The 14812-nt window shown below is 39.4% G+C and overlaps 1 protein-coding gene across 2 annotated transcripts; it reads left to right on the forward strand.

The window, feature by feature from the left end:
* The first annotated feature begins 2472 nt into the window (after positions 1–2472).
* On the forward strand, positions 2473–13676 carry LOC120294964 (protein DCL homolog, chloroplastic-like). 2 transcript variants are annotated; one of them, XM_039316130.1, is made up of 4 exons: positions 2473–2898; positions 9975–10089; positions 13071–13269; positions 13368–13676. In XM_039316130.1, exons 1-3 carry the CDS (start codon positions 2549–2551, stop codon positions 13239–13241), a joined length of 636 nt encoding a protein of 211 aa, XP_039172064.1. In that variant the 5' UTR covers positions 2473–2548; the 3' UTR covers positions 13242–13269; positions 13368–13676. The 2 variants fall into 2 exon arrangements, with proteins under 2 accessions (XP_039172064.1, XP_039172063.1); XM_039316129.1 differs by having other exon boundaries at positions 13071–13676.
* The last annotated feature ends 1136 nt before the right edge of the window (positions 13677–14812 follow it).

A 14812-nucleotide genomic window follows, 5' to 3' on the forward strand; every position in this document is an offset into this window, starting at 1 on the left:
TCGAGCTAGCAGAGCTGCTATGCCGCTCGAGCGAGTTGGCGGAGCTGCTCGCCGCTCGAGCGGCGGGCAAAGAGCGCTGCCGCTCGAGCGAGCGGCTCCAGCTGCGGCTCCGCTCGACGTGAGCCTGCTCTGTCGAGCGACCAGAGCAACTCGAGCTCGGCAGAGCAGCTCCAGAGAGCAGCCGTCACCCAGATCTACCGCAGATCTGGGCGATCGACGCTCGCTTGGGGCTCATTATGCTCTCTCGAGTTGGCGAGAGAGGCTGCTCTACCGCTCGAGCGACCGGAGCTGCTCTACCGAGCGACCCACGGCGGCTCAAGCTCGCAGAGCGGCTCGAGCGAGCGCCGTCGCCCGGATCGCGCGCAGATCGGGGCGAGCAACACTCGCTTGAGGCTCGAGCGAGCGTCCCGCCGTCGGCGAAGGTGGGTCAAATTTGGGAGGGGTGGCTCTTGCCGAAGCCCTTGTCAACCGAAGAAGGAGGAGGCAGAAACTTACCGGATTCGGAAGCTTCAGTCGGTGAGTCGGCGAAGTGGAGAGTCGCCGGAGAGTCGGCCGAGTGGTAGGCGCCGGAGAGAAGGGAGAGACAGGAAAAGGGAGAGCACAAACGAAGGAGAAGGGCACAAACGAACCCAGAACGAAGGAGAGCACGAACGAACAAAGGAGAAGGGAGAGCACGAACGAACGAAGGAGAAGTGTTCCGGTTTTGTTCTTTTCATTTTTGTTCTTTTAGGCCTTCAAGAAGTGTTTCGGATTCGAAGTAAGTTTTTTTGTTTCTTTTTTTGTTCCAATTTTGTCGGGAACAAAAAAAGAACAAAAACGTAACCAAACGCGTTTCTGTTCTTTTTTGTTCCTAGGAACAAAAAAACAAAAAAAAGTGTTCAGAAACAAAAACGAGGAATAAAAACATGCAGGCCCTAACTTACTTTCAACTAAGGACCTGAACTTCTAACTTTATTCATAGTCAATGATACTTTTGTCCAAGAACATTGTTGTTTATTTTTTGTCTCTCTCTTTCTTCTTTTTTCTTTCTTCATCTTTCTCACTCTCTACATCACCTCCATCGCTCTGTGTCATCTCGTGTATGACCAAGATTGAGTTTTCTTTAACACGGGCCATTATAACGTAGTCTAAGTCGTTGAAATTTTTAAATTTCACTCCTCAAAATGGTTTGTAGACAATTCCACGAAGCCGAAATGAGCCTTCAAAAATAACTTCTTTTTATTCCAATATTCATCGCAAATTCTGATCTCAAAGCCATAATATGAATCTGCTTTTACTGAGACTTAACTTCTTGTCCAACTCCCAAGCTATGCAACTAATCCCTTTGGCGACGTATTTCTCTCGCCTTGAGAGTGCATCAAACTGCACTTATTCCGGGCCTTCCGCTAACCTAGCAACTACAATTTTTTGAGTTGTTTTCGGTCCTACTTGCCAACAATAGAGTAGCAATATCCAAGCATCTCCAAATTGTCTTGTTTGACTAACTTATGCCTCTATTCAATTAACACTTGGTGATCAATAATTTCACACCAAAGAACAATTTTGTTGCAACTGGCGACTATTTCAACGTCGACAAGAGTTTGCCACATCAATTTCAAATTTGGGTTTGCCTCTCTTGCGTAAATTCAATCTTTCAAAGATCCCCTTCCCCTTTCCAATGCCAATGGCTCCTTTCAATAATCCCTAGTTTGGAGACACTCACTCACACTCTTGCCATTCTCACCGACGCAACTCTTCTTTTTAATCGATACCCCATCTTGAGATTGATCATTAGTTGTATCTGACATCATTAACTGTAGAAACTGTTGTACTTTGTTGCCCCATTGCCGCCATTGACAAGTCCTATTCGAGCTCTCGACCTTATCGACCGCTACCCCTAATAGAAAATCCAACATCATCGTAGTCAAATGGAGGTCAATTCGAGCTTTAGGCTGAGCACAAGCGAGCCGAGATTTGACGCATCTTGAGAAATTAAGGATTTTAGCATCTGAGAAGGTAGCCAGTAGCAAATAACTCCAATCCGACTTCTTGTCACGAGGACCAATTATGTGATGACATGAAGCTCATGAGGTCGCTGGTGGGGGCCTGATTATGGTGTTGAAGAAGGAGGTAATGTAGACCAAAGGAGGAGGTGTGAGGAAGATGAAGAAAGAAAAAGAAATTAAAGAAAAAATGTTCTTGGACAAAACTACCTCAAACTGTAAATAAGATTGAAAGTTTGGGTCCTTATTTAAGACAAAATTAGCCACTTTAGGTCTTTATTTGATACAATACCCACTTTGGGTCATTTTTTGAGAAAATGAACCCACTTCAGTTTCTTATTTGAAATTTTCCTTATTATTTATTATCTGCGAAATAAATATAAATCACTTTCGAAGGAGAGATCTTTTCGTTAAAAAGCAAAAATCGATGAAAGCTTTGTTTCTCGAACGAACAAGCGGAGCCCAAATGCAGTGGGCCCGGCGCGGACGTGATCTCTCCCTCGCGAAGGAGCGTCGTCATCCTCGCTTCGGAGAAGCGCTGCCAGTGCAGAGTAGAAGCTTCGGTCATGGCAGCTCCTCCTCTGCTTCTGAGGAGCGCGCCGGTCCTCCGCCTCCGGCTCCACCTCCACCTCCGGCTCCACCACCGCCTCTTCGCCGGAGGCCTGCGTCCGCTGTGCGCGGCGGCGGCGGCGGCGGCGGCGGCGGACGCCTCGACCGAGCCGGCTTCGCCGGGGGAGAAGGCGTCCTCCGAGGACAAGAAGTGGGGCGCGGCGGTGTTGTTGAGCACCAAAGAGCCGCCGAGGTACCAGAGGTGGGACGATCCTGACTTCCGGAAGTGGAAGGATAAGGAGGACGAGATTTTGAGGGACATCGAGCCCACCGTCTCGCTCGCCAAGGAGATTCTCCACTCCGATAGGTCTCTCTCTCTCTCTCTCTCTCTCTCTCTCTCTCTCTCGCAATGATTTCTTGGACTGGATGTTCTGTGCCGACGATGATTCGATTATTCTTGTGTAGAGCGAATTCGTGAGTGTTAATAGTTCGTTTCGCACTGAGTTCTGGTGATTCGGTGTTGCGCGCTAATGAACTGCGTTCGGAATTTGGTTAGAGCGATTAGAGTTCAAGTAGAATTTGTGAATATGATATCGAGCCCTTCTTTAGTTTTATTGACTGAACTTTGCATATTTCGTGTCGTCGGTCTTTCGTGCAAGAGCATGAACTTATTGGTGGAAGATTGTGCCATAGGAAAGGAATTGATTCAATTAGGATGCTAATTCACTTGATGCCTGAAAAGTGCATGTTACGCGTGTTTCGATTTACAGTTCGTTATGTGTTTACATCGGGAGCTAGCTTGCATGCACCCAGCTTACGTGAGGTTTGCCTTGCAGCAAACGATGTTGAAATTTTTTTCTTTATGTAGAAGAGGGTTATATCAATCCGATAGCTTGCTTAAGGATGGTGAACTCCTCGATAAAGAACCTACATAGCTTGGAAGGTGAAAGTCGGTTGTGATTAATTACATGGGAACTTGATAATGGCTATGAATTTATGAATGCATCCTTCTTTGGCACCAAGCATCTTAGGTGAAGAATTGTAAGCGAACATGAAAACACACAACTCTAGGGATTTCTCTTTTTGTTTTTTTTTTTTTCCTTTTTGGCTTGAAAACCTGTTGGGATCTCTCATTGAATGAAGAGCCAGAAAATAAAGTCACAGCATTTTTATACATCTCACTCAGACGAATGAGTTGCTTACCCTTGGTAGACAGCAGCTCTCTCTCTCTCTCTCCCTCTCCCCCGCTCCCTCTCTATGCATGCGCACGCACGTATATTTTGTGCTTTCCTATTAGTTTTATCGGCACTTCTCTCATCCAACTATTTCTGTGTTCTACTAATTGATAAAAGTGGTTCTATGGATGGTTCTTGTGGTGAATTATTTACCATCCTCTTTCCTTCAGTTTATAACTCAGGATCCTGGTACTCTTGAGCACCAAATCAGAACAGCAGACCGCTCTTGTATTGCATGCCTTTTCTCTTTAGATAAACCATGACTGACTGCTTAGAAATCTGCAGACGCCTTGTACTATCTTCATATGATGTTCTTATCATTCCAAGCCTGAACATTTAACTGCTTTCCATAGAGGCAATTGATTTGTCTTGGAAAAAAATGAAGATGGATAATTTCCAATCTGCCGTTTCTCTCTGCTTTCCTTATCTTCTCTTTTCTTCTTCTCCTCCATTACTCTTTTACTCACTCTGATGCTAGCAATGGATGTTAGCTTTTCACTTTGTATAGAAAAAGGTCTAATTACATTATTAATAGTAATAATAATGCAGAACCTTCAGTTCTACCTTGAATTTCTGATTTTCCAACTCTACCGTGAAGGTACATGTCAGCGAGCCAGCAGTATTCCACTAGTGACATGATGAACTGCTGATATGGCTCAGCATAGGGCTAGTGTGGTGATAAGATTAGTTATTAAGTTAAAAAATGGCCTTCAAAAAAGTGAAAGTGAAAAGATGGTCAATAATCAGAATGATTTGCCCTGCATGTCCTAATCTGCACGTATTCTTATAGTTATCTTTGAAGCTGTCATGGGCGGTAGAAATTAGATTTTATTTTCACATATAAAGTGATCATCCTTAATGTTCTTTCATGTTTTTTTACAAAACATATATTTGACCATATCAGGACCTGTCAGTCTCTTATTTTCATTTAGCAATTTCGCTGGACATCGACAGTGATCCAGTAAAGATACATGGAAATGAGTCCCCTGTTGGGCCACTCCTTAGGTCAACTGCTGGGGCTGAGTCAGCATAATTGAAAATCAGCTAAATTTTTCAGTCTTTGTAGGATTCAGGCCCTAAGACAGCTATTAAAAATTTTGAAGTTATCTTCTATTGGTGCGGGTAATCATCATCTAATTATATTTGGCTTCAGGGTATTGATTATAAAATTTTGAGGATAACTAGAGATCTGTGAGAATTCTTCTGCATGTAAGTTCACTAGAGAGGGAGAAATGGACTTGCAGACTAAGAGGTTGAAGTGAAAAGATTCAGCATTTAATAAGATGAAGCATGTTTGATAATGTTTATTAGTTGACTTTCCAATTAAGTAAAAAGTTCGTGAAATTACTTAATGGTTTACTAACTCAATAGATTGCAAATCAGTTTGCTAAAACCTACATATACTATCCACAATTTCATATTAGGTAAGAAATGAATTATACTCAGACTTGAAATTTTGCTATCATCAAACAACTTTTTCTTTTCATTTTAAGCACTTAGGTCGACACTTAAAGTTCAATAATTAAATTTTCAATACTCATTTTCAATATTATCAAACAAGTGGTGAGTTCTTCTGTTGTTCTAATTTTCTTCCCCATTGTTCTTCCTCTTATTCTGAAAAGTAGAGATAAGATGATCTCAATGGGAAGGCACCAGAGTCATGTCAATTAGTTTTCAAAGGCTTGAGGGAAGCCATTTACGAAAAGCTCAAAAAAGTAGCTCAAGGATACAAGCATATTTGTCTTAGTTTCCTTGCCGGGTGTGGCCTTGGTTTCTCCGTTTTGGCACCCCTTTCTGTTGTTGCAGTTTTTGTGGCTTTGGTTGTTGTTGCCCTCTTTTTATTTGTCTCTTCTTTGCCTCTGTTTTGGCTTCTGCTGCTGCTTCCGTGTCTTTCTGGTGCAGTTTTCCCCGGCTCCCTTCCACTCGAATTGACGCCTGTGTCCTTTTGAGTGCAAGTTTTTTGGAGCCGGTTCTCTTGCTGTACATTTGTGTAGCTCTTGGTTCAAAAGTCAATATAATACTTACCTCTTACCAAAAAAAAAAAAACTTGTGACTTCTTTTAATGCCAAAAATGAGAAATTTGCATTTGTTCTTGTGGCCTTGTTTGGTTTTCTATGGAAATGGAATCCCATTTCTGAGAAACTGTTTCCATTGTATGGAAACATTACAAGGAAAAAGAGCACTGAAGCACTGCAAAATCCCAACAGAATCCAATTCCCTAGCTGATGGAGGTAATCAAAATCTCTTCCCATAGATTCATCTATTGTACTTGTTCTGCCTCCCTCAATGAGCTCTTTCCAGTCTCCGTTAGTGCACATGTCCTCACAAAAGATGGAAAATTCCTCTCTCTCTCTCTCTCTCGACACTGTAATTCCTCTCTCTCTCTCTCTCTCAACACTGTAACAGAGTAACCAAACAACGGAATAAGAATTCTATGCAGGGGATCCGATTACCTGGAATTGTGTCCATTTCCTCATCCAATTTCATTCTCCAATTGGATGGCTTGAAATGTACTGATGCAGACTTAATTCCTTCAAAGGCTCTTCGGTTGCTCCCTCTCTGTACACTAGAAAAAGGGGAGGGGTCACATATTATGTCTTCCTAGCCACATCTTTCAAAGAATGGTTTTTGACATTGATGAATATTGCATGAACACCATGTCTTAGTCTGTAGTCTGACTGGACAACTCTAATTCTTGGTTCCGCTTGGGGAAAAATATATCTAACTCATGGTTTCTGCTTTTGTGCCAGTTGCACAGAGCAATGAATGTGAAGCATTGCCTTTGACTTCTAGGCTACATGGAATTCTTTAACTGCTACCAATGTCTACACATAGAAGCATATAAGTCAAACCGGAAAGAAAAGAATTAATTGGCTGGGGATTGTCATAGTAGTCTTTGGTGATGCCTTCGCATGTTGCCTAATCAACAAGTAGGCAAGGAGTGACATCTCCTGTCTTGTGAACTTTTTCCGTCAAATTGATCTAATATATCGTGAAATTCAAGAAGTTCACTGATGTGCATTTGATGATGCTGTTTGCCAGAATTTGGGAGAGTCAATAATCACGTTTGTTTATTAGCGGGAACCTTCCTCTATACCATTAACTTCAAATTGAACAGTGACTGAGGATACAAATAGGAATAAGAAGAAATGAAAAGGGAAGGTTTATGGGCATTGCAGGAGATCAAGCCAACCTTGGATAGCAGAAGATGTGCCATGTAACCATGATTGCAGAGCAGAAATCGTTAGCTTTAGAACTAGAAGGAAACTTAAGAGATTTCCTTTCCCAGCTTTCATAGTTGTTATATGACATGGGTACCAACTCATTTGAAATGCAATAACTTTAAGAAAATGGTCTCGTAGCTAGCTAATAAGTTTCATTGTAGAAGGGTGCAGATGCCTAAAGTTGATTTTATTAATTATATTGGACCTTTTCATTCATACGTGGTGCCTAATTATATTCTTAACCAAAACAGTGACTGAAGAATATTTTACATGCCTGTGATGTTTGTAGTATGCTATATCCTCTTAGGTAATATTTCAGCACTTCATCCAACTACTATGTTATTCGTTTTGAAGGTATAAAAGACAGATACTTGTCCTCAAGCTCGATGCTGTTTGAAGATAACAATGCGTGGCTATATTGTTTGACTAAAAATTTTATATCCCCTCTATTGAGTGTAGAGCATAATTGTTATGGTTGTGGTTCTATTCTATCCTTATAGTAAATGTTTACCTGCGCGTTGTGCGGGATTATAAGTTTACTCGGAAAATTAAGAAGAAAAAACAGATAAATAAAGGATCCACAGAATCAAGGTCAATGAAAAAAATTAAGTTATTTACTCATAGGTGGTCTTTCCGGAAATGTAAATATGTAAAAGGAAGATGGGATCGATATTCAAACTCTAGTATAAAAAAGGATGAAACCAAGACCTGGCAAAACTTTGAACTGATAATTGCAGGAATTAGATGAGCTGTGATGCCCATTGGAACTATGTTAGTGTACATCTTCATCCTTGTTCCACATTGTAAGATAAGATTGACAATATTTTCAACTGCGAAAGAAAACTAAATTTCATGTCTCTATAATATAGTATTGACGTATTTGTTTTGGTTTTGTCAGTAAACCTAATCAGATTAGTAAATAACTAAATGGCTAAATTGACTTGAAAAAAAAAAAAAAAAAAAAAAAACAAGTTGAGATTTCATTCGTCCTACTCTTCCCAACAATGCTTAGATAATTGTTAGTGTATATCTTCATCCTTGTTCCACATTGTAAGATAAAATTGACAATATTATCAACTGCGAAAGAAAACTAATTTTCATGTCTCTATAATATAGTATTGACGTGTTTGTTTTGGTTTTGTCAGTAAACCTAATCAGATTAGTAAATAACTAAATGGCTAAATTGACTTGAAAAAAAAAAAAAAAAAAACAAGTTGAGATTTCATTCGTCCTACTCTTCCCAACAATGCTTAGATAATTGTAACAAAATCATGGAAAGATGCTAATCGGATTGCTGAAAAGAAATATTTTCTTGGAGATCATAGGGAAAACATTCAAAGTAATTATCAATTCGAAACAAAAGTAGTAGATAAAAAATTAAGTTTTGGATCATTCAAAGGTGGGGTAGAAATAAAAATGGTAAGACAAGTAATGGTGTAACAACAAAACTTAATGGAATGGAAAACTTGGACATTGGAAGAGAAGCAAAACACTAGGAATATCTGCTCATCTATCAAGTGCAAGAGGAGAGAACGAACAATTTTTTATATCCCAGAATTGATGTTGGCGACTCTAAATGTCCATCTCAGACATCCATGTGATAGTATTAAATTCATAAAATAACTATATGACATAGAATTAATGCACTGAGGAGAGGCCCAATCTGGCAACCTACAAGCTCTGTAATAACATATTTACATAGATGTATATGGTATTTACGTTTTCATTGGTGCAAATGGAGTCACTTTTTATGTATTTGTTGTTGTGACACTAATGCTATGTTTACGAAATGGGGGAAAATGGGGAAAATGAAAATTGGAGTGGAAAACAATGAAAAATTTAAAATTTCTGTGAGAAGAAAAAGGATGGAAAATTTAGAATTATGAGAATTTCCTTCACGTAGTTTCCTCTCCTAGAGTCTTTCAAATATAGCCTACAGATATTCTTAGTTTGTTACGCACGATTGCAGGTCATTTGTTTTCTACATGTATGTTTTAGACTTAAGATTATTAGGAAGAACTCCTATCTCCCTGACATTTTCTCATTGCTCAAAGGATGGCACCTGTCCTTATGACAAACAGCATTTACCATTTGACAGTGGCCATCACCACTTGACATTCCTCCAGCAATTTTAAGCTTAATAAATGTGCTTAATCTGCTGCTTGATATCCCTGCTCACTAAGATCTTCCTCCTCTTCCATTGCACTATTAAATTCATTTCAATCACTGGCAATATTTGTCCATATTCTATTCTTAATGGCCAGGAACTTGGTGGACTTTGTAAATCATGTCAAGCTCTCCCAATACACTCTAGTCTGTTTTCTGGTATTATGATGCCATTCGCTATTGTATGCTTGAATCTCACCTGCACTTCATGACTACTTGTTTCAGTTTTGGTTGTACTTTTTTCATCAGATTTCTCACTTCTACATTTCTAATCCTAGAGTTCAGGAAATAATGTGTCAAAAGTTGCATAAAAAAATATTCTTTCATAGGATTAATGAGTAATCTAGAATGGTGTTGTTCATACAAGATGCTGCAAAAGGCTTTTGATTTAAAATTGGCGGCATCAGTTATTTGGTGGTTAGCTGCATACCATGCTGATCATAGTTCAGTTAGTTACATTCACAAAAGCTGTTTCTCCTATACAACTTGTGATACTTGTAACAAGCTAATGGTGATTATAGGTGAAGAGGATTATTTGTCTTGTTTGATAGTTATCGAATTGTCCTTTTGGTGGACTATGAGTGGGATCTTCATACGAGGCTTACAAGTTACACAGTCATGATTTAGCTCAGAATCATTTGATTTCAGATAAATCTTAGAAGTTAACTGATGAAAACATTTGCATCACACTAAAAGTGTTGATAGTTGCTTCATTTGTGAACTGCGCCTACCCGTCAAAGTCATGTGCAGCAGTTGGTGAATTGAGAGTGCTCTCAGTTCCTTATTTTGCTTCTTTTTTTTTTTCTTTTGGTTACCAGGTACTTGGATGGGGAACAACTGACAGCTGAAGATGAGAAAACTGTTGTAGAGAAGCTTCTCATACATCATCCACATGCTGAAGACAAAATTGGTTGTGGACTTGATTACATAATGGTAAGCTCTTCTGCAATTATATTTGCTTTGAGAAGAAAATGGAAAAAAGCCACAAAAGAACCCCAAACTATAGCCTTTGTGACACATTTACGCTATACCTTTTTTGGTGACAGCAGAAAACCCAAACTTGTACTCATGTAACTCATTTACCCTCTGTTATGATTCCGTCAGAAAGTACCATTTGAAGTCCTACATGGCCACTGACGTGGACAACAGAATGTAAATGAAGCTGATTTGGCGTTTATGTCGATTAAGTGATTAAAATGACATCTTTTTAATGGCTTATGTGGATCACAACAGTGCCGTTTGCTCTCTTCTCTCAGTTGTTGAAGGCAATTTGTGCAAATTTTAGGGTTTTTCTTTGTGTTTATCTCTCTCTCGGTTCCTTGTCGAATCTGTGATTGTTTGACCAAGATTTATCCAAATCCAGCTTCGTTTCAACTTAGGCAAGTGACTATGAGTTCAAATTGTTCCAAAATATGGTTTTCTATACCGTCTGGTGTTTTTCTGATTCTGGGTTTTGCCCCTGTTTCTGGTTTTGAATTGCTTCAATAGCCTGGTCTAGTCTGGTTTGGTTCCACCCATTAATCTTCATTTTTAATCACTGATACACAAAACACTCAAATCCGACTCCTCCGCCACTTTCACCTTAGGAGGCAGTACCATCTGGTCTTCCCCTCCATTCCATGTAGCATCTGAGTGAATGCCTTGAAACATGCTGAAATATTAATTATTAGCATTGTATTAGCTCTGATTTTGTCTCAGATCTGTCACATTCCTTATCCTGGCTCTCTTTGCAACTCGCAAGGCAATTTTCTCCTCCGTGCTGTTTCACACCTCTTCTAGGTCTACATGGTCTTTTCTTTTCTTTTTTTTTCTTCTTTTTTTTTTTTTTTTTTTTTGTGCAAACCCTCCCTTTTATAATCACTAACCCCAGGAAGAACCCGACCTCCCAAAACCGAGCTCCAGGAAGAATCCTAATGTCCAAAACGAGAGAGACAAAGAGCAACAAGAGAGATGAAGAGCATGGCACCGTTTTGTTAATGTCCACTTAATCCAGATGGGTGTGGCATCGACGCCATTTGCATTCTGTTGCCCACGCTAGCCGCATTTAGGACTTTTAATGATGCTTTCTAAAGGAAACATAATCGAGGTAAATATGTCACGCGAGTACAAATTTGGGGTTTTTGGTGCAAAATAAAACAATGTAGGATAAGTGTGTCACATTGGGCATAGTTTGAAGTTCTTTGTGGCTTTTTCCCAAAGAGGAAAAAACTAAAAGAGACATTCATGTTACAGGCAATTATTTTTAAAGCACTTACACTGCTAATTAAAATTTAAGTTATAACCACCTATTCCCTTTACCTCCCCTCCTCAGAGAGACGAAAAAAAGAAAAGATAACTTAGCAGCCAAGTTGAAGATTGATCTCAAACAAGTTGTTAGGATGGTGATGTTATTGATGGATATTTAGTTTTCTCCTAACCACAAAATCAAGCAACCAAGTGGTATGGCATGCATTTGGCATCTATTGCAAAATTTTGATTCTGTTTTCTGCTCTTATTGCATTTTTCAGCTGCAAGCCATGAACTATGATTGTATATTCGATGGATCCACTTACATCACTGAGTTAATGACCATCAACTGTTCCTGGTTCTGCATATCTAGCCTATGCTGGCATCTCATATTCCTTTCTTATGATATCACACACGGTTACCCTTTTCTTTTAATGGCCAAAAGTGCTCCCAATTGCAAATGCTAATGTTTCTATAGTTCAACTTTTTGGGTTGTCTTAGTAGAATTTTGAAGTGCAGTACACTTGCTATATCCAACGATGCTTGTTCTTGTAATAATTTTCACGTGTAGACAGCAAGTGGGCTTGTAAACATAACTCACATGTTCAACACTTGATTAAAATCTGATGCATAAGTAGATAAATTTTATAAACCACTCTTAATAGGCCTATCATCGTCCTTTAAAAAAAAAAAAAAAAAATTAATGAGTTTACTCAGTAATGAGAGAATGAGTTTATGCTACTAGCATATTATGCCTGGTTAATATAAGGAACTCCTTGTGCTTCTCGAGGATCTAGTGCTTTGCTGTTTGAGTTAAATGAATGTAGTTTAATACGAAATACATGCATAAGGAGAAAGAAATTATTAATCCTAAGAAAACTAACAGTGACAAAGTGGCATGCATAGATGGGTATCATACATGTACCAGTGATACTTAGATCACAGAGGAAAAATGAATTCGATAGGAGACTACAAGCACTGAGGAAACTAGGTGAGAGAACTCATCATATTGACAGTAACTATTCCACAGAGTAGTGGAGATCGAGGTTTCATGTCATGGTAAAATAATTCAGTTGCAATGATGCTGCAATTGCCCCAACATCCCACGCTGTAAGTAACAGACTGGACATATCAAATTATCGTTAAGTTGACTTATGGCTTGCTTCTTCTTTTTTCTTTTTCTTTTTTTAGGAGTTTTTCAGATATTTCTGTCCTTTATTTATCTCGGTAAAGTTCTCTTTCTTCTTTCTCTGTCAACTTGAGTGCCTGTAGGAGTCATTATTTGATATATTCCTTAGCTTTTCTTGGGTTTACCGTCACATGCCCCTTTTACCTGGCAATCCATTAAGTGTATGACCCTAAAGGTGGCTTTTGAATTTGAGGTGAGAGATTATGACCATTGTTTTCCACCCCATTGCTTTTTGTACCACAGAGCTTCTTTCCGGTGTGGTAATAGGTCTATTAATTTGTAGTTAGCACTCAAGATAGAGCCAACATTTCTAGTTCTTATTTGAGCAGAAATATGTCGACACAGTAGTTCCAATTGCTCATAGTAATTTATGCTTTTATGGTGAAGTTTATTGCTTGTCATTGAGGTAAACATGGGACATACTTTCTTGCCAGAACATGTCATGACATGATCGAAACATTTAAGGAATGATCTAACATGCCTTTTCCTCTCAATGAAGGTGGAGCGACATCCCCAGTTTAGAATTTCAAGGTGTTTGTTTGTTGTAAGAACCGATGGTGCATGGATAGATTTCTCGTACCAGAAGTGTCTCCGAGCATACATCCGGTTGAAGTACCCATCTTATGCCGAAAGATTCATCCGGGAACATTTTAAACGCGGCAGTGGTTAATGCATGTCGAAGACTTGTGCTTCATACTGTAAGTGCGACAACAGTTTGGGAATCACTAGACGTTGTTGGCTCGTATAAAATATTCCGAATTGGCTGTGAGGCTAAAGAAATGCTCATGCACTTTAGATTATGTCAATAGTCAATGGAGCAGATGCTGCTTTGACCGGCACTTCAAGTTCAACTGTTGGTTCACATGTGGGGACAAGAACATGATTGAAGGTGAACTCCACTTTTTCTTTTAGGTTGTCTTTAGGACTTGTGTTCGGTAGGAAATTGGTAGTTAGTCTCTCTCTCTCTCTCTCTCCAGCTATATGGATTCCTTTGTCTGTAAAGGGACAATCATGAGTGAGCACAGGGTCAAATGCTGTTGACTTATATGAACAGATGATGTAGAACTACCTTAATCAATGATGGTTCAAGGTTGATGCTTGATTAGGTGACTTGTTCTTTATGAATGAGCTATTATGGACGGTCCTAGCCCGACTTCACAAGTTCCTGTGGTGGTCCAGGAAGAGAAATTGGAGTGAATGAGTCAGGAACCGGGTCAAACTCAAAAAAGGAGTCGCTGTTCAGTTTTGGTCTTGCTATGCTTCATTTTGAAAAAGTCAATGGAGGGAATCCATTATTGTCCGGCTCTGAAAAGACTGCAAATAATGTTCTGGGGATGGAGGACACCCATATCTCTTTTTCTTCTGTGTTTTCGGCACATAGGCGATTCGATACATGTTTGGACAAACCCTGCTTGAATTTTTTGTCCTTTCTCTGTCCTCCATGGCCAAGTGATTGGGCAATTTCTACTCCAAGACATCAGAACATCATGAACTGCTGCTTTAAGGGCACGGCTCCCATTTTCTTACTCTAAAGTTTGGTTTGGCATTGCCTATTTTCTCATGGGAAGGAAGTTCCATTTCATCTCTTGAACATAAGGATCACGTCTTTTTTATAAATTAAGTGCATTAAATGCTTTTCTTATACATGTTAGCAGGGTCAAAATTGGCATTTGATGCTCATCCTTTTTGAATGACCCCATTCCATACATGTCATGGTGATCTAGGAATTGAAATCTCCATCTTCTAGTGTACAATGAACTTTTGATGAACTTTTCTTGGACAGTGGTTTTGTACACTGGTCATGAAAACGAAAAAATTTCTTTAGGGAAGGTGATTTTAGTTCTTGGGCACTGGGAATTTTCTTTTCGCAGAGGTTAGTAAACGCCACTTTCATGATTTGATCTTCAAAATGATGATTGGTCGCACTAATCTCCGCCTAGACAAAGAAAATCTGCTTTGCTGAAAGTGAGGGGTGAACTACCATATCTTCTAATAAGGATTGAGGACTGCCAGTTCAACCATGGGGCGGTCAATGTGATGAATCATTTCGATTGGGTGAAAGAACCCCAAAAATTTTGATTTATCTAATGTTAAGTATATTATTACCAGTAGATTAAATTGATTCACTGAATAATGCGACAGACTCGTATGGATAGTCGATTGCGGCCTATTTGTAGTTTGCCTCTTATCATGTTCTTAATCTGATCATTTAATGGTGATTTTTATATGTCTAGTGTTACT

The sequence above is a fragment of the Eucalyptus grandis genome, chromosome 6, assembly GCF_016545825.1.
Source record: "Eucalyptus grandis isolate ANBG69807.140 chromosome 6, ASM1654582v1, whole genome shotgun sequence".
NCBI classification, from domain to species: Eukaryota; Viridiplantae; Streptophyta; class Magnoliopsida; order Myrtales; family Myrtaceae; genus Eucalyptus; species Eucalyptus grandis.